The sequence below is a fragment of the Salvelinus alpinus genome, chromosome 3 (assembly GCF_045679555.1).
Source record: "Salvelinus alpinus chromosome 3, SLU_Salpinus.1, whole genome shotgun sequence".
NCBI lineage: Eukaryota > Metazoa > Chordata > Actinopteri > Salmoniformes > Salmonidae > Salvelinus > Salvelinus alpinus.
In genome coordinates this window covers 84,983,419-85,005,335 of record NC_092088.1, presented here as the reverse complement: position 1 = coordinate 85,005,335, position 21,917 = coordinate 84,983,419, and the positions used below count along the sequence as shown (strand labels likewise).

At 42.3% G+C, this 21,917-nt stretch overlaps 1 protein-coding gene across 18 annotated transcripts in view; it reads left to right on the top strand.

The window, feature by feature from the left end:
• LOC139571467 (neurexin-1a-like) overlaps positions 1-21,917 on the top strand; it is an 865,000-nt gene that overhangs the window by 345,819 nt on the left and 497,264 nt on the right. For all 18 annotated transcript variants that reach the window (XM_071394377.1, XM_071394372.1, XM_071394379.1 and 15 more), the window contains 5 exons: positions 8,485-8,607; positions 10,505-10,648; positions 10,870-11,107; positions 11,213-11,403; positions 15,218-15,391. In XM_071394377.1, coding sequence (XP_071250478.1) covers positions 8,485-8,607; positions 10,505-10,648; positions 10,870-11,107; positions 11,213-11,403; positions 15,218-15,391 — 870 coding nt within the window. The remainder of the gene's footprint in view (positions 1-8,484; positions 8,608-10,504; positions 10,649-10,869; positions 11,108-11,212; positions 11,404-15,217; positions 15,392-21,917) is intronic.

The window sequence follows — 21,917 nt, the reverse complement described above, 5'->3', positions numbered from 1 at the left end:
CAGCATTCGCGTGAAACTGAAAGCGCGAACCACTGCTTTTAACCAGAGCAAGGTGACCGGAAACATGACCGAATACAAACAGTGTAGCTATTCCCTCCGCAAGGCAATCAAACAAGCTAAGTCCCAGTATAGAGACAAAGTAGAGTCGTAATTCAACAGCTCAGACACAAGAGGTATGTGGCAGGGTCTACAGTCAATCAAGGATTACAAAAAGAAAACCAGCCCCGTCGCGGACCAGGATGTCTTGCTCCCAGACAGACTAAATAACTTTTTTGCTCGCTTTGAGGACAATACAGTGCCACTGACATGGCCCGCTACCAAACCCTGCGGGCTCTCCTTCACTGCAGCCGAGGTGAGTAAAACATTTAAACGTGTTAACCCTCGCAAGGCTGCAGGCCCAGACGGCATTCCCAGCCGCGTCCTCAGAGCATGCGCAGACCAGCTGGCTGGTGTGTTTAAGGACATATTCAATCAATCCTTATCCCAGTCTGCTGTTCCCACATGCTTCAAGAGGACCACCATTGTTCCTGTTCCCAAGAAAGCTAAGGTAACTGAGCTAAACGACTACCGCCCCGTAGCACTCACTTCCGTCATCATGAAGTGCTTTGAGAGACTAGTCAAGGACCATATCACCTCCACCCTACCTGACACCCTAGACCCACTCCAATTTGCTTACCGACCCAATAGGTCCACAGACGACGCAATCGCAACCACACTGCACACTGCCCTAACCCATCTGGACAAGAGGAATACCTATGTGAGAATGCTGTTCATCGACTACAGCTCAGCATTTAACACCATAGTACCCTCCAAACTCGTCATCAAGCTCGAGACCCTGGGTCTCGACCCCGCCCTGTGCAACTGGGTCCTGGACTTCCTGACGTGCCGCCCCCAGGTGGTGAGGGTAGGTAACAACATCTCCACCCCGCTGATCCTCAACACTGGGGCCCCACAAGGGTGCGTTCTGAGCCCTCTCCTGTACTCCCTGTTCACCCACGACTGCGTGGCATGCACGCCTCCAACTCAATCATCAAGTTTGCGGACGACACTACAGTGGTAGGCTTGATTACCAACAACGATGTGACGGGCTACAGGGAGGAGGTGAGGGCCCTCGGAGTGTGGTGTCAGGAAAATAACCTCACACTCAACGTCGACAAAACAATGGAGATGATTGTGAACTTCAGGAAACAGCAGAGTGAGCACCCCCCTATCCACATTGACGGGACAGTAGTGGAGAAGGTGGAAAGTTTTAAGTTCCTTGGTGTACACATCACGGACAAACTGAATTGGTCCACCCACACAGACAGTGTTGTGAAGAAGGCGCAGCAGGCTGAAGAAATTCGGCTTGTCACCAAAAGCACTCACAAACTTCTACAGATGCACAATCGAGAGCATCCTGTCGGGCTGTATCACCGCCTGGTACGGCAACTGCTCCGCCCACAACCGTAAGGCTCTCCAGAGGGTAGTGAGGTCTGCACAACGCATCACCGGGGGCAAACTACCTGCCCTCCAGGACACCTACACCACCCGATGTCACAGGAAGGCCATAAAGATCATCAAGGACAACAACCACCCGAGCCACTGCCTGTTCACCCCGCTATCATCCAGAAGGCGGGGTCAGTACAGGTGCATCAAAGCTGGGACAGAGAGACTGAAAAACAGCTTCTATCTCAAGGCCATCAGACTGTTAAACAGCCACCACTAACATTTAGTGGCCGCTGCCAACATACTGACTCTAACTCCAGCCACTTTAATAATGGGAATTGATGGAAATTATGTAAAAATTTATCACTAGCCACTTTAAACAATGCCACTTAATATAATGTTTACATACCCTACATTACTCATCTCATATATATATGTATATACTGTACTCTATATCAGCTACTGCATCTTGCCATCTTTATGCAATACATGTATCACTAGCCACTTTAAACTATGCCACTTTATGTTTACATACCCTACATTACTCATCTCATATGTATAGACTGTACACTACCATCTACTGCATCTTTCCTATGCCGTTCTGTACCATCACTCATTCATATATCTTTATGTACATATTCTTTATCCCTTTACACTTGTGTGTATAAGGTAGTAGTTGTGGAATTGTTAGGTTAGATTACTTGTTGGTTATTACTGCATTGTCGGAACTAGAAGCACAAGCATTTCGCTACACACGCATTAACATCTGCTAACCATGTGTATGTGACAAATACAATTTGATTTGATTTGACACACACGCACACACACACGCACGCACGCACGCACGCACGCACGCACGCACACACACACACACACACACACACACACACACACACACACACACACACACACACACACACACACACACACACACACACACACACACACACACACACACACACACACACACACACACACACACACACACACACACACACACACACACACACACACACACACACACACAGTCAGGTGGATTTATCATTTTTTTTGCCTGTTATTGTTGTATTATTGATATTACAACCTGGCATCTTTAGGATAATATAATCATTTTAAACTACCAGTAACTTGACACAAGTTTATTCTATAATTTGTATAATTTGCATTCTGGCACCGGTCATGTAGTTTTACCGTAAACCTCATCACTGCGTGTGTGTGTGTGTGTGTGTGTGTGTGTGTGTGTGTGTGTGTGTGTGTGTGTGTGTGTGTGTGTGTGTGTGTGTGTGTGTGTGTGTGTGTGTGTGTGTGTGTGTGTGTGTGTGTGTGTGTGTGTGTGTGGGGAGGAGATGCAGCCTGGTTTCTTTCCATTAATAGTTGACCTATCTGACCTCCATGTCTCTCTTAGTTTCCTTTACACTGCCTATTCACTTTGTATAACACAACACACTCCCACACACACACACACACTCTCTGTCTCTCTCTGTCTCTCTCTCTCTCTCTCTCTCTCTCTCACACACACACTCTCTCTCTCTCTCTCTCGTTCTCGCTCTCTCTTTCTCTTTCTCTGTCTCTTTCTCTTTATCTTTCTCTTTCTCTTTCTCTTTCTCTCTGTCTCTCACACTCTGTCTGTCCTTCTATCTCACACACACACATGCATGCACACATGAGCACGCACGCACACAGCCCCACACACTGATTGTACAAAGCAATTACAGAAAGACCCCAGATTATGCAAATGTAGTCTGTGACCTGGAGTGATAATGGATTATTGGATTGGCATGTGCGGTATAGCCAAGAACATTTGCATGCAAACAAACAACACAGGTGCCTGACATTGGATGTAAATGTCACAGCTTCTAAAAGCTTGTCAATGCTAATGTGTGCCAAAGTTATTTTGACAACATTCAACCACATACACTTTTTGCTGCACATGGTCTTTACTGACAGTGAACCACTCTGCTAGAATGGCCTGCTTACGGTGGGTCTAATCCTGTTGTAGTGTAGTGACCTGTTCCTCTCTCTCTGTCTGAGTTTAGTGAGTTCAGAACAACTGAAAGTTTGCATCTTAGAAGTAGTTTTCACATACAAGCTTTATATATCCAAACTCAGAATCAAGTAGGTTTCCCAAAAATAACATGGTCGCTGTGGTAGAACGTATATTTTGATTGGTGATTTTCTGCATTTATCAAAAGTCCCATCAGGTAGCCTGATTTCAGATGTGTCCATGGAAACAGGATCATTTGGGAAATTGTCCTTCTTGCAAACCATGTAAACTTTTTAATCAAACTATTATATTCATGTGACTATCCGCAATCATCATATTATTGTGTGCATGTAACCATACTCAATATGAAACACCCCAAGCTGCAGCTGGCTTGGTTCCACTGTCTTCATTCCCCCCTGGATCCATTCATATGGCGAGCAGATTCATTCCACTCAACCAACTTACATCTATTTACTTCCTTTCCTCTTTCTCTGAAATCTTCAAAGCCTCAATGCAATGTGTATGCAAATCACAGGCAGCTGGAGCACTGGGCTACTATACTCAACCTCAGAAGCTCCATTTTGCTTTGTAAGCGCTAAACAACACACCAAGGCCAGGGCAGGATAGAAACCAGGCTCCTGGAGAATGGGAATAGGGTGAGAGAGCAATATATTAAATAATGGGATGGAGGGATTTGGGGCACTTGAAAGGATGGCTTGATCTTTGTCTTCCATCCCTCTGTCATTGTGGCAGAGAGACGAGGAGGAGGAGGAGGAGGAGGAGGAAAGAGAGAGAAAAAAGAGAGCAGGGGGTGTTCAGCAGGATACATGTTCCTTGTGTGAGTGACGCACTGTATGAGTTGGAAACTCTCAAGTCTTTGGTCTAAGGTCCAGGACATGTCAGAGATTTCATACAATCAAATTGCCCAATGTTGGGACCCTAACGTTTCTCTGAATCTGGAGACAGTATGGCTTTATGGGCAAACCAAATGATCAGTGTTCCAATTGGGTCAAGTTCAGGCTCTGATTCTGATCATATGCAGTCATTATCTTCTGCTGGAGAGGAGAGATTCATATTTTGCCAGATGGCAGGAAATAATTTGATATACACTGACTGTGGCTCCTGCTCTGACTATGAACATGTTGATTGTGAGTGTGTGTGTCTATGTGTGTGTCTATGTGTGTGTATGTGTATATACTTTCAAACTCTCACATTATTAAGTAAATGAGCCACATTCACAACAGCATCATGTCCTGCCTTACCTTCAGTGTCATGTCCTGATGCTGTGTCATGTCCTGATGCTGTGTCATGTCTTGATGCTGTGTCATGTCCTGATGCTGTGTCATGTCCTGATGCTGTGTCATGTCCTGATGCTGTGTCATGTCCTGATGCTGTGTCATGTCTTGATGCTGTGTCATGTCCTGATGCTGTGTCATGTCCTGATGCTGTGTCATGTCCTGATGCTGTGTCATGTCCTGATGCTGTGTCAGAGGAGAGGAGGTGTTGTTCTCCACTGTCCTCATGTTCTAAGTTACTATGGGAACTGTCTCTCCTCCTTAATGGTTTTTCATTGATAAAGTGTGAATGCAATGCAGAACTGTCTCGAGTGTACTCGTTTGGTACAAACTGCATATTTAAATATACAACTTCAACACCATCAGTAATTTTTCTCACAGTTAGCCATTAGGCAGTTATGACTTTAGAAAATCTCTGGGATGCCCCTCTTTATAAAATCACAGTCCTTATTTTCTCATTCTGCCAGCTTCTATTCTCTTTGACAAGACACGTCCCTCTCTGCCTCACAGTCACAGTTAGACGGCTCAAACTAGCACCTTGAATAATGTTACATTTTTGCCTACGATTTTATCATTTTTTCCCCTTAAAACCCCCTAGAGTCGAGTTCCGTGGCCTCACAGAAATCACATTAAAATCTTTCAGTTTAAACTAGAGATATCTGTTTTTTTACATTGGATGGGTCATAGTCCAACACATCTGCTGATGTCGCACTTCCGCATCTGCGGTGAAAGGTGGCAGAGCCAGAGCGGTGTTGGTCAGACCATGAGACATCCCAAAAATCGCTCTTCTCACTAAATCGTCTGTATAGTCCGAATGGTTTGGCCTACAAACTAGTATGACCCCTCTATGGAAAGATGAGACTGAAGTCGGTACAGCCTATCTGCCAACTTCTGTCTGTGGCTTCCAAACAGTTTGGGCTACACGTGAGGTGAGACTCTCACGGACAACAACATGCCAAGAGTGTGCAAAGCTGTCATCAAGGCAAAGGGTGACTACTGTATACTGTATACTTCTGTATACCACCCCTACCTTGTCACAACACAACTGATTGGCTCAAATGCATTAAGAAGTAAATAAATTCCACAAATTAACGTTTAAGAAGGCACACCGGTTAATTGAAATGCATTCCAGGGAACTAACTCATGAAGCTGGTTGAGAGAATGCCAAGAGTGTGCAAAACTGTCATCTCTGCAAATATATTTTGATTTGTTGAACACTTTTGTAGTTACTACATGAATACATATGTGTTATTTCATAGTTGTGATGTCTTCACAATTATTCTACAATGTAGAAAATATTAAAAATCAAGAAATACCCTGTAATGAGTAGGTGTTCCAAACTTTAGACTGGTACTGTACATGTCCTTTTTTTTGCTCTTGGACACTCACAGGCCTCACAACACTCGTCTGAAGATCCCCTGGTACTAGTTTAGTTTAACAAATGAATGGAAGTATAGTATACAGTGGCTTGCAATAGTATTCACCCCCATTGGCATTTTTCAAAGTTTGTTGCCTATTACCTATTAACTATTGGAACCTGGAATTAAATAGATTTTTTGGGGGGGGGGGGTTGTTGTATCATTGGATTTACACAACATGCATACCACTTTGAAGACACAAAATATTTTTATTGTGAAACAGACAAGAAATAAGACGAAAAAAACTGAAAACTTGAAAACTATTCCCTATTCAAAGTCAATAGTTTGTAGAGCCACCTTTTGCAGCAATTACAGCTGCAAGTCTCTTGGGGTATGTCTTTATAAGCTTGGCACATCTAGCCACTGGGATTTTTGCCCATTCTTCAAGGCAAAACTGCTCCAGCTCCTTCAAGTTGGATGGGTTCCGCTGGTGTACAGCAATCTTTAAGTCATACCACAGATTCTCAATTGGATTGAGGTCTGGACTTTGACTAGGCCATTCCAAGACATTTAAATGTTTCACCTTAAACCACTCAAGTGTTGCTTTAGCAGTATGTTTAGGGTCGTTGTCCTGCTGGAAGGTGAACCTCCATCCCAGTCTCAAATCTCCGGAAGACTTAAACCAATTTCCCTCAAGAATTTCCCTATATTTAGCGCCATCCATCATTCCTTCAATTCTGACCAAATTCCCAGTCCCTGCCGATGAAAAACATCCCCACAGCATGATGCTGCCACCACCATGCTTCACTGTGGGGATGGTCGTCTCAAGTTGATGAGAGATGTTGGGTTTGCCACAGACATAGCGTTTTCCTTGATGGCCAAAAAGCTCAATTTTCGTCTCATCTGTCCAGAGTTCCTTCTTAAATATGTTTGGGGAGTCGCCTACATGCATTTGGCGAACACGAAACATGTTTGCTTATTTTTTTCTTTAAGCAATGTTTTTTTTCTGGCCACTCTTCCGTAAAGCCCAGCTCTGTGGAGTGTACGGCTTATAGTGGTCCTATGGACAGATACTCCAATCTCCACTGTGGAGCTTTGCAGCTCCTTCAGGGTTATCTTTGGTCTCTTTGTTGCCTCTCTGAATAATAGCCTCCTTGCCTGGTCCGTGAGTTTTGGTGGGCGGCCCTCTCTTGGCAGGCTTGTTGTGGTGCCATATTCTTTCCATATTTTTAGTAATGGATTTAATGGTGCTTCGTGTGATGGTCTAAGTTTTCAGATATTTTTTTATAACCCAACCCTGACCTGTACTTCTCCACAACTTTGTCCCAGACCTGTTTGGAGAGCTCTTTGGTCTACATCAAATCAAATCAACGTTTATTTGTCACGTGCGCCGAATACAACAGGTCTACATAGACCTTACAGTGAAATGCTTACTAACCAATAGTGCAAAAAAGGTGTTAGGTGAACAGTAGGTAAGTAAAGAAATAAAATAACAGTAAAAAGACAGGCTATATACAGTAGCGAGGCTATAAAAGTAGCGAGGCTACATACATACACCGGTTAGTCAGGCTTATTGAGGTAGTATGTACATGTAGATATGGTTAAAGTGACATACCCATTTAACTTATATTTTTCTTTCGGTACATTGGAAGTTAATGGTAAAAGTTTTTTTTTATTTGCACTATGTCATCACACACAGCCTTTTATCCGCAAAAAGTCAGATTGATGGAAACATCTGGTGGGAAAATGCACATATTGTTTTATGCAGATTTTAGAAAATGATTGTAGAAATGTGATTGTTAACCAAGATACAGAGACGGTATCCCAGAGTTCATCTGACTGGGGAAGTAGATAAAAGGACTCATTGCCAAAATCCAGAAGTATCCTTTAACATAATTATTTACAATTCATTTGATTGAGGTGTTTTAGTTAAGACTATTTAAGTTATGACTATAAGTTTTCGCCCCCAATATTATTATATACAATTCATTTGATTGAGGTTACAACAGAGTACGGTTTGAAATGCCATATAACAGTAACTAAACAAGACAGAGTTTGTTTCTCAGTATCTTACCCTTCTGTAGTGCCAAGCTAGGCCAGCACTGTGGTGGCGCGTTACTGCCACCTAGTGACATTATTAATAGAACACTCATAGAAATACTAGAACAGGAATTTCTCTCCATCTCTCCTCCATCTCTCCCTCTCATCTCTCCATCTCTCCATCTCTCCATCTCTCCATCTCTCCCTCTCTCCATCTCTCCCTCTCTCCATCTCTCCATCTCTCCATCTCTCCCTACCCTTCTACACACTCCCTGTCACTGCACTAACTCTGGTTTCTTTTCTCCCCGTCCCGAGGTGTGTGTGTTAACCACTGTTTGGGTGAGGTGTGTGTGTCTTAACCACTGTTTGGGCTATCCTACAGGCAAGGGTCCGGAGACCATTTTTGCTGGTCAGAACCTGAACGATAACGAGTGGCACACGGTGCGTGTGTTCAGGAGGGGAAAGAGTTTGAAACTCACCGTAGATGATCTTCAACCTGTAGAAGGTACATCCACACCCTCTCTAACAAACTGACTATGTTTATACGTGTGAGAATTTTCAAGATGCTCCTTTGGCCCTTTATATGTAAGACACAGTTTGACTTTGGACTAGGTCAGAAAATCGGTCAGGTCTAGTCCATAATGTCTGATATAAAATCCGTCAGTATTTACAGGTCAATATATACAGGTCAGTATACAGGTCAGTATACAGCTCAGTATTTACAGGTCTGTATATACAGGTCAGTATTTACAGGTCAGTAAACACAGGTCAGTATATACAGGTATGTATATACAGGTCAGTATACAGATCAGTATATACAGGTATGTATATACATGTCAGTATGCAGGTCAGTATACAGGTCAGTATACAGGTCAGTATACAGGTCAGTATATACAGGTATGTATATACAGGTCAGTATACATTTCAGTATATACAGGTCAGTATACAGGTATGTATATACAGGTCAGTATACATGTCAGTATATACAGGTCAGTATACAGGTCAGTATAAATGTCAGTATACATGTCAGTATATACAGGTCAGTATACAGGTATGTATATACAGGTCAGTATACAGGTCAGTATATACAGGTATGTATTTACAGGTCAGTATACATTTCAGTATATACAGGTCAGTATACAGGTATGTATATACAGGTCAGTATACATGTCAGTATATACAGGTCAGTATACACAGGTCAGTATATACAGGTCAGTATACACATGTCAGTATATACAGGTCAGTATACAGGTATGTATATACAGGTCAGTATACATGTCAGTATATACAGGTCAGTATACACAGGTCAGTATACACAGGTCAGTATACACAGGTCAGTATACACAGGTCAGTATACACAGGTCAGTATATACAGGTCAGTATACAGGTCAGTATATACAGGTCAGTATATACAGGTCAGTATATACAGGTCAGTATATACAGGTCAGTATATACAGGTATGTATATACAGGTCAGTATATACAGGTCAGTATATACAGGTCAGTATACAAGTCAGTATATACAGGTATGTATATACAGGTCAGTATACAGGTCAGTATAAATGTCAATATACATGTCAGTATATACAGGTCAGTATTTACAGGTCAGTATATACAGGTCAGTATACACAGGTTAGTATACAGGTCAGTATACACAGGTCAGTAAACAAAGGTCAGTATATACAGGTCAGTATATACAGGTCAGTATACACAGGTCAGTATACACAGGTCAGTATACACAGGTCAGTAAACAAAGGTCAGTATATACAGGTCAGTAAACAAAGGTCAGTATACACAGGTCAGTATACACAGGTCAGTATACACAGGTCAGTATACAAAGGTCAGTATATACAGGTCAGTATATACAGGTCAGTATATACAGGTCAGTATTTACAGGTCAGTATACACAGGTTAGTATACAGGTCAGTATACACAGGTCAGTATACACAGGTCAGTATACACAGGTCAGTAAACAAAGGTCAGTATATACAGGTCAGTATACATGTCAGTATATACAGGTCAGTATATACAGGTCAGTATACAGGTCGGTACTTACAGGTCTGTATATACAGGTCAGTATACACAGGTCATTATGCAGATCAGTATATACAGGTCAGTTTACAGGTCAGTTTTTTCAGGTCAGCATATACAGGTTATTATTTACAAGTCAATATATCCAGGTCATACTCAATGTGCAGGGTACTGGAGTGGTTGAGGTGGGCTTACACATAAACATAGACATAGACTAGAAAGATATTTCAACATTGAGCAAGTGTGGTAGTCCACGATTAATCTTAATCCGTATTGGGAAGCCAGCCCTTTGTGTATAAACCCATTGTTTGAATGACCTCCCCCTACCTATGTCCCCTCATCCCTCTCACACTCCCTCCTATCAATCAATAGGTCAAATGGCAGGTGACCACACCCAGTTAGAGTTCCACAACATTGAGACGGGCATCGTGACGGAGAAGAGGTTCCTTTCACTGGTGCCCTCTAACTTCATAGGCCACCTGCAGAGCCTCTCCTTCAACGGCATGGCCTACATAGGTAGGTTGCCCGTAGGTTAGAGCGGAATGTCAGTAATTGGAAGGTTGCTGGTTCAAGTCCTGGGCCAGGAGATGGAGAAGTGTTGATCTCTTGAGCAAGGCACTTCACCCCAGAGATGGTACTCTCTCTCTGGAGGTACATTGCAGAATTGTGCTTCACAAATTGTGTCTGTTCTTGGTTAAAAAAATATCAACAAAGTATCTGTTCTATTCTCTCTGTAGACCTGTGTAAGAATGGTGACATTGACTACTGTGAGCTCAACGCCATGATTGGCTTCAAGAACATCATTGCCGACCCTGTCACGTTCAAGTCTCGGTTGAGCTACGTTGCTCTGACCACTCTCCAGGCCTACTACTCTATGCACCTGTTCTTCCAGTTCAAGACCACCTCATCAGATGGACTCATACTGTTCAACAGCGGGGATGGAAACGACTTCATTGTGGTCGAGCTGGTCAAGGGGTACGTTTGTTACGACAAATTGTACTATAGGATAGTAATTCATATTGAAGGGAGGGTGTGTGTCTGTCTGCATCATTATTCATGTGACTACCTGTCTTTTTCCAGCTACCTGCACTACGTATCAGACCTGGGGAACGGAGCTCACCTGATCAAGGGCAACTCCAACAAGCCCCTGAATGATAACCATTGGCACAATGTCATGATCTCACGAGACACTAACAACCTCCACACCGTCAAGATCGACACCAAGATCACCACCCAGACCACCATGGGAGCCAAGAACCTGGACCTGAAGGGTAGGCTGCCTGGGGCTGGGGGTTTACGTTACTTTCTACTCTGACGGAGAGTGACATTATGGGTACAGAGTGACAGAGGAGCTTACTGGTCTGCTGTTGGACAGAGTTAGTCACTATTGTTATGGTTTTGGGGTACAGCATGACAGAGGTTTCTGGTCTGCTGTTGGACATGGAGTCTTTTAATGACAGTCAGATGACAGTCAGGGTCCTGTTAATGGAATTACTGTATCACAAGGCCCATAATTATTATTATTTGTATTATTATTATTATTATTATTATTATGTATCCTGGAACAGATGCATACTTCAAGGCCCTTTGTCAGTTCTAGACAAGAAGTTCTGTTCATGTATGTAGTTTATATCAGTACCTGCTTTTTTCCAGTAGGGGTCAGTGGTTCCACACTGGTCTATAACTGTGTATAAAGTATATTTAACATTTGTTTTTTTTTAGAAGACTCTCTTATCCAGAGTGACTTACAGATTCATCTTAAGACAGCTAGGTGAGACAGCCACATATTTGACCAACCGCCTTGATTCGGTCTTATGTAGCAACATTTGAAATTGTGTTTTTCACACAGAGCTACAAAATTGTATATCATACACTGCATTTGAGGAACAATGGGAAAGTAATTCTGCTTTGAAAGTTGATAAACTTGTAACCTCACTTTTGAGGTGTCCATAGCCTCTTCGTCACAAAACTCCCTGATCTTCTTAACAAGATAAATTTGTCTAGCTGTGTCCAGTCCAGTTGGTGCTTGTACAGGCAGACCATCTATGGGAGGAAGGATGTCAGCGTCGCGCAGCAGCTCCAGAGCATCGAAGCTGTTAAACAGGAAATAACAAAAACAATTGAGAAGACATTACAACCTTGCACAACATCAGTTCAACCACCCAAGTTTAGATAAGAAGAATAACCTCATACAATGCAAAACAATATATATTAATCTGAAGTGCTTCACAACACCAGCAATCTCAGACAATCTGTTCACTTTGGTCTTTCTGAAGCGATGCTTGATGAGGCCAAAGCACCAGCCGGGGGCAAACTTGGTGTGGCCTGTGATCAGGAAGTGAAGGTCTACACTGTGGTGGAGCTTGTGCATGGTCCGCCAGGCATAATACCAGAGCACAAATGTGTTCTTGTTTTGGCCACTGCAGTTATCACAATTCAGGTACACACGTGTTTCCCAAACTCTGTAGTTGTTGAAGAAATGGTGCATGTAGTTGATGACTACGCTGCTGCCTTTGCTGAATGACATGCCTTCATCAATCAAGTATTTCTCTTTACATAGCTCCGTGAAAGTCATTTGCCTGCTTAGTGCTTGAGATGTGGAGCAGCAATCTTCTCCACAGCCTGACTACACATACCTCTGGAAAATACAGAAATAATGTGAGATCAATAAAAGTAGTGCCAATCATGTTGGAGGTAAACTCAATAGTCACAACTTGTTGTTTATGCTTTACATACCAAGTGTTGTCATTAAACCATCGGAATTAGACCCTTCTCCTTGTATGAGTGGTGGAGGAGAGTCAGGCGTGTTCTATTGATGCTGAAAGACAAATTCCAGATACAAATACTTTAGCATTATTATACAATAGATAGCCGTAATCTCTGTCAGACACACATGGCTAACTTGATGGGTCATGTAATCATCTGGCGAAGTGGAGTCTTTTGTTTAGACATGCTAGCTAAACAACCATAATCCCAATCCACAGAGTACTAGCAATGTGAAATGGAATTCTGAGATAACATTACTACACACAGATCATAAACATAATTTTAGCTAGCGAGCGAGCCAGCCATCTAACGTCAGCTAGCTAGCTAACAGTTTAACTTGGTGTCTTTTGTTTAGACATGTAGCTAGCTAGCTAAACAATGAACCATAATCCCAATCCAAAGAGTACTAGCAATACAAACCGATTGTCATAGCTAGCTACAGTTAACCACATAGGTTCAATGTTAGCTAGTTAGCTAGCTAACACTAGGCTAAAACTAGCAATGTGAAATGGCATTCTGAGAACATTACTACACACAGATCATACATGTAATGTTAGCTAGCAAGCCTGCCATCTAACGTCAGCTAGCTAGCTAACAGTCAGCTTTAACTTACAATGAAAACAACTTTCTGACAAAATTACAAACGTATAATATCTGAAACTGTAGCTAGACTCTTACCCGTATACATGGATGAATCCTTCACGGCAAACTGCAACCCCTGTCATTAAATGAGACGTCCTGTGTCGTTTCCGTTTTGTTTGTACATCTTGCTTGATCTGTTGTGTCAAGTCACTCTGGTTCACACTGACTGTGTGCAATACCATAAGAATCATCAGATCTTTCTCCCTCTCTGTCACTTGCCCTTCCGTTTGAAGATGTAATCCAGAGACAGGTGTTTTATACAGCAGCCTTCTGTGTTCTCTTTTCAACTCCCTCTGCATTTGCAATCAATCTATTCATCTCCTTATCATACTCTGCTTCTACCAGAAACTGATTTCAAAACTCGGTCAACTTCTTCCATGACAACAAAACTGTTGATTGCCGTTTCTTCCCCATCACTGTCATCAGAAGTCTCTACAATGTCTTCTTCAATTGAAATGTTTTTACCTAAATCAGGGATTTCCTCCTCGTCTGATTCATTTTCAGAGTCAGAGAGGGTCAGCATGACACGATCGTCCTCCAGAAAGTAGGCCATCACAACTTTTTCCCACTTACCTTTGTCGATAGCGCCTGATACATTCAGGGCAGCAATGTTATTGAGAGCATTAGCAACATATTTGTAGTTCTCCATGGCTAACATTATATATTTCAAAAAAACTGCAGTAGAAAGGATTATCTAAACATAACGATAAGCTCATTTTATAGACACAAGATGCTACACCGCAGAACAATCTGAAACTCATCTCTCGGCATGTCCAGCCCACTCATTTTCTCAGCAATTCATGGCTAGAGAGAAGGTTCCTGCCTTTTTCTGTGGCTAAACAACTAGGCTCGAAATTGAACAATTGTATTCATATTTACTGATGGAATACAAGTTTGTTATTAAGGAACATGAAAGTTAAAATGTTCCACAAGGCATTTCTGTCAAAGGCATTTTGTGTGGTGGCAGAATGGAGTACTCAGGTCGGGGTGTAGGGTTTGAGTGTAGGCTGAAGGAAGAGAGGGGAAGTTCTTCTTGCTGCTCTGTAGGCAAGTACCATGGTCTTGTTGCTCTAGTCCAGATGGGAGATGACAAGTGCCTGGATTAGAACCTGTGCCACTTCCTGTTTAAGGTGAGGTCATACTCTACGGATGTTGTAGAGCATGAACCTATAGGAGCGAGTGACTGCTTTGATGTTGGTGTTGTCCAGGGTCACGCCAAGGTTATTTGCACTCTGGGAGGGGGACACCGTGGAGTTGTCATCTGTGATGGAGAGGCCTTGCAGTGGGCATGCAGCTACGTCTTGGGATGAAGGAAATAAGTAGTGTAGTGTCATTGTCATAGCAAGGAGAAATCATGTGAGGATATGACGGAACACAGTGACTTGATGTATAGGGTTGTTTTACTGAACAGCACCAATCCATTTTTCTGTTCTCTCCCTTTCTCATTCTGAATAGTCATGCAGGCTGTATTATAGACACAGTGGTCACCTCACCAGTGATATTAACCCTTCCTGTCCCTTTGTCTTCCCCCTCATGTGTATTCACCTCATCTTCTTCATTTCTATTAATAATGTAAGACTTCGACCAGAGAGCTATTTCCTATACGTTGCTTGTCTGGAGATTGAATTTCTTGACATGCCACTATTCTTCATCTTCTTCCTCCCCCGTCCTTCACAGGCGACCTGTATATAGGTGGCGTGGCCAAAGAGATGTACAAGGAGCTTCCCAAATTAGTTCACGCCAAGGAGGGCTTCCAGGGTTGCCTAGCATCGGTGGACCTGAACGGACGCCTACCGGACCTGATGTCAGACGCCCTGGCATGTGTCGGCCAGATAGAGAGGGGCTGCGAAGGTAAACACACACACACCCTAACACACACTAACACAAGCTAACCCTGGCATGTGTGGGCCAGATAGAGAAGGGTTGAGAAGATGAGAACTCAATCAAATGTATTTCAGACCTTTTTACATTAGCTTTTGTCACAAAGTGATGTAGAGTAACCTGGCCTAGGGTGACCCATCCTCTTCTGCCTGTAGCATGTAGAAAAACAGAGATAAGACACCTTGGCCACTATCAAAACAGAGATAAGACACCTTGGCCACTATCAAAAAAGATATAAGACACCCTGGCCACTATCCAAACAGAGAAGACACCGTGGCCACTATCAAAACAGAGATAAGACACCTTGGCCACTATCAAAACAGAAATAAGACACCTTGGCCACTATCAAAACAGAGATAAGACACCTTGGCCACTATCAAAACAGAGATAAGACACATTGGCCACTATCAAAACAGAGATAAGACACCTTGGCCACTATCAAAACAGAGATAAGACAACTTGGCCACTATCAAAACAGAGATAAGACACCTTAGCCACTATCAAAACAGAGATAAGACACCTTGGCCACTATCAAAACAGAGATAAGACACCTTGGCCACTATCAAAACAGAGATAAGACACCTTGGCCACTATCCAAACCGATATAAGACATCCTGTCCACTCTCAAATTCAAACGTTAATGGACAAATCTGAGCTATTCATAATAAGTTCCTCTCTTTTTCCACTGTAATCATAGAATGACTGTCATGGTTATTTGTGTACACTGGACTATACATGGTGTAAAATACAGTCAAGCAACCAGTGCACTCTCCTCTAAGATGCCTTCCTCAGTGCAAAGGCTGGTTGAACATTGAAGAAACGAAGACAATGACTTGTTTGAAATAACAGTGTATTTCACCTTTTAAAGTTCACCAACCTTCCAAAGGGGAATATATATATTTTCTACATAGAAGTCCCTGTGAAAGAACCATTTTCATTCCACACTCTAGAAACAACATTATTTCCCCAATGCTTCTACTTTGGTCTTGACAGCCTCACACTGTTTCATCAGCCTCTTACATAACTCATTAACAAACCTTTCATTCACTTCTCAATAATGTGAACACTTTTCCTTGTTTTTCAACAGTCCTTGTGTACTCTGCTCGCATATGCATACACACACATACTGACGCAGACACGCACACACGCACGCACGCACGCACGCACGCACGCACGCACGCACGCACGCACGCACGCACGCACGCACGCACACACACACACACACACACACACACACACACACACACACACACACACACACACACACACACACACACACACACAACCACCCAAGTACAAAAAAACTCACCCTTTGGCAAATGTTAACCTCCATAAACTATGTAGGTATGCTGTTAGAATATGTCAACAGCTGCCAGTCCTCTACCCTCATAATTTCTGATTCATTTGGCTACCATATAATCAGATTACTCTCAATGACAGTATAATCAGATTACTCTCAATGACAGTATAATCAGATTACTCTCAATGACAGTATAATCAGATTACTCTCAATGACAGCATAATCAGATTACTCTCAATGACAGTATAATCAGATTACTCTCAATGACAGTATAATCAGATTAGTCTCAATGACAGTATAATCAGTTTACTCTCAATGACAGTATAATCAGATTACTCTCAATGACAGTATAATCAGATTACTCTCAATTACAGTATAATCAGATTACTCTCAATGACAGTATAATCAGATTACTCTCAATGACAGTATAATCAGATTACTCTCAATGACAGAATAATCAGATTACTCTCAATGACAGTATAATCAGATTACTCTCAATGACAGAATAATCAGATTACTCTCAATGACAGTATAATCAGATTACTCTCAATGACAGAATAATCAGATTACTCTCAATGACAGTATAATCAGATTACTCTCAATGACAGAATGATCAGATTACTCTCAATGACAGTATAATCAGATTACTCTCAATGACAGTATAATCAGATTACTCTCAATGACAGAATAATCAAATTACTCTCAATGACAGTATAATCAGATTACTCTCAATGACAGAATAATCAGATTACTCTCAATGACAGTATAATCAGATTACTCTCAATGACAGAATAATCAGATTACTCTCAATGACAGTATAATCAGATTACTCTCAATGACAGAATAATCAGATTACTCTCAATGACAGTATAATCAGATTACTCTCAATGACAGAATAATCAGATTACTCTCAATGACAGTATAATCAGTTTACTCTCACTGACAGTATAATCAGATTACTCTCAATGACAGTATAATCAGATTACTCTCAATGACAGAATAATCAGATTACTCTCAATGACAGTATAATCAGTTTACTCTCACTGACAGTATAATCAGATTACTCTCAATGACAGAATAATCAGATTACTCTCACTGACTGTAAGGGTGTGAACTGGCGGCAGAGAAGTCAGACGCAGGAGAGAAATAACTGTGTTTCCAACGGCGCAGTTTATTTACAAAAAACCCACCGGAAAACATAATAATAAAAATCAATGGGTAACATAACCCGACGCACACCAGTACAGACGTACACATACACTTACAATAAACAATCACAGACAAGGACATGAGGGGGAACAGAGGGTTAAATACACACCAGTACAGACGTACACATACACTTACAATAAACAATCACAGACAAGGACATGAGGGGGAACAGAGGGTTAAATACACACCAGTACAGACGTACACACACAGTTACAATAAACAATCACCGACAAGGACAATGAGGGGAAACAGAGGGTTAAATACACACCAGTACAGACGTACACATACACTTACAATAAACAATCACCCACAAGGACATGAGGGGGAACAGAGGTTAAATACACACCAGTACAGACGTACACATACACTACAATAAACAATCACCGACAAGGACATGAGGGGGAACAGAGGTTAAATACACACCAGTACAGACGTACACATACACTTACAATAAACAATCACCGACAAGGACATGAGGGGGAACAGAGGTTAAATACACACCAGTACAGACGTACACATACACTACAATAAACAATCACCCACAAGGACATGAGGGGGAACAGAGGTTAAATACACACCAGTACAGACGTACACATACACTACAATAAACAATCACCCACAAGGACATGAGGGGGAACAGAGGTTAAATACACACCAGTACAGACGTACACATACACTACAATAAACAATCACCCACAAGGACATGAGGGGGAACAGAGGTTAAATACACACCAGTACAGACGTACACATACACTTACAATAAACAATCACCGACAAGGACATGAGGGGAAACAGAGGGTTAAATACACACCAGTACAGACGTACACATACACTTACAATAAACAATCACCGACAAGGACATGAGGGGGAACAGAGGTTAAATACACACCAGTACAGACGTACACATACACTTACAATAAACAATCACCGACAAGGACATGAGGGGGAACAGAGGTTAAATACACACCAGTACAGACGTACACATACACTACAATAAACAATCACCCACAAGGACATGAGGGGGAACAGAGGTTAAATACACACCAGTACAGACGTACACATACACTTACAATAAACAATCACCCACAAGGACATGAGGGGGAACAGAGGTTAAATACACACCAGTACAGACGTACACAAACACTACAATAAACAATCACCGACAAGGACATGAGGGGGAACAGAGGTTAAATACACACCAGTACAGACGTACACATACACTTACAATAAACAATCACCGACAAGGACATGAGGGGGAACAGAGGTTAAATACACACCAGTACAGACGTACACATACACTACAATAAACAATCACCCACAAGGACATGAGGGGGAACAGAGGTTAAATACACACCAGTACAGACGTACACATACACTACAATAAACAATCACCCACAAGGACATGAGGGGGAACAGAGGTTAAATACACACCAGTACAGACGTACACATACACTACAATAAACAATCACCCACAAGGACATGAGGGGGAACAGAGGTTAAATACACACCAGTACAGACGTACACATACACTTACAATAAACAATCACCGACAAGGACATGAGGGGAAACAGAGGGTTAAATACACACCAGTACAGACGTACACATACACTTACAATAAACAATCACCGACAAGGACATGAGGGGGAACAGAGGTTAAATACACACCAGTACAGACGTACACATACACTTACAATAAACAATCACCGACAAGGACATGAGGGGGAACAGAGGTTAAATACACACCAGTACAGACGTACACATACACTACAATAAACAATCACCCACAAGGACATGAGGGGGAACAGAGGTTAAATACACACCAGTACAGACGTACACATACACTTACAATAAACAATCACCCACAAGGACATGAGGGGGAACAGAGGTTAAATACACACCAGTACAGACGTACACATACACTACAATAAACAATCACCCACAAGGACATGAGGGGGAACAGAGGTTAAATACACACCAGTACAGACGTACACATACACTACAATAAACAATCACCCACAAGGACATGAGGGGGAACAGAGGTTAAATACACACCAGTACAGACGTACACATACACTACAATAAACAATCACCCACAAGGACATGAGGGGGAACAGAGGTTAAATACACACCAGTACAGACGTACACATACAGTTACAATAAACAATCACCCACAAGGACATGAGGGGGAACAGAGGTTAAATACACACCAGTACAGACGTACACATACAGTTACAATAAACAATCACCCACAAGGACATGAGGGGAAACAGAGGTTAAATACACACCAGTACAGACGTACACAATACTTACAATAAACAATCACCGACAAGGACATGAGGGGGAACAGAGGGTTAAATACACACCAGTACAGACGTACACAAACAGTTACAATAAACAATCACCCACAAGGACATGAGGGGGAACAGAGGTTAAATACACACCAGTACAGACGTACACAAACAGTTACAATAAACAATCACCGACAAGGACATGAGGGGGAACAGAGGTTAAATACACACCAGTACAGACGTACACAAACAGTTACAATAAACAATCACCCACAAGGACATGAGGGGGAACAGAGGTTAAATACACACCAGTACAGACGTACACAAACAGTTACAATAAACAATCACCGACAAGGACATGAGGGGGAACAGAGGTTAAATACACACCATGTATTTGATGGGATTAGAACCAGGTGTGATGGAAGACAAGACAAAACCAATAGAAAATGAAAAGAGGATCAGCGATGGCTAGAAGGTCGGTGACGTCGACCGCCGAACACCGACCGAACAAGGAGAGGGACCAACTTCGGCGGAAGTCGTGACACTGACAGTATAATCAGATTACTCTCAATCAGATTACTATCACTGACCACATTTGTACAAGCACACACACACACACACACAAACACACACACACACACAGAAAATCACACACTGTGCTCTGTGCATGCTTAGTGAGTCTGCGTGTTTGCCAGAAGCAATCTTCTTGAAGTATGGATTCGATTTGTGTTGCATAAATAATAGTTTTAATTAATAGTTTTAATTTCAATGTCATCGTCCTCCACTCTTTCTGTGTAATATTGTTCTATATAATGATAATGCTATGACACAGATGTCTTGATATTATTGTTATTTTTGTAAACTGTTCCACACAACTGCAGCTGAGTACAATACCATATTCAATATCCAAACTTCAAGAGGAAGATACGCAATGCAAACAACCCATGAAAGATCAGTTCAGTGTAGGTGTGATTGACTGAAGTGTAGGTGTGAGTGACTGACTGAAATGTAGGTGTGACTGAATGGCTGACTGAAGTGTAGGTGTAAGTGACTGACTGAAGTGTAGGTGTGAGAGACTGACTGAAGTGTAGGTGTGACTGACTGACTGACGTGTAGGTGTGAGAGACTGTCTGAAGTGTAGGTGTGACTGAATGGCTGACTGAAGTGTAGGTGTAAGTGACTGACTGAAGTGTAGGTGTGAGAGACTGACTGAAGTGTAGGTGTGACTGACTGACTGAAGTGTAGGTGTGAGAGACTGCCTGAAGTGTAGGTGTGACTGAATGGCTGAAGTGTAGGTGTGACTGAATGGCTGACTGAAGTGTAGGTGTAAGTGACTGACTGAAGTGTAGGTGTGAGAGACTGACTGAAGTGTAGGTGTGACTGACTGACTGACTGACTGACTGAATTGGAGGTGTGACTGACTGACTGACTTGTAGATCTGAGTGACTGACTGAGGTGTAGGTGTGACTGACTGACTGACTGACTGAAGTGTAGGTGTGACTGACTGACTGAAGTGGAGGTGTGACTGACTGACTGAAGTGTAGGTGTGACTGATTGACTGACTGAATTGTAGGTGTGACTGACTTACTGACTGCCTGAAGTGTAGGTGTGACTGACTGACTGCCTGAAGTGTATTTGTGACTGAGGGACTGACTGAAATGTAGGTGTGAGTGACTGACAGAAGTGTAGGTGTGAATGA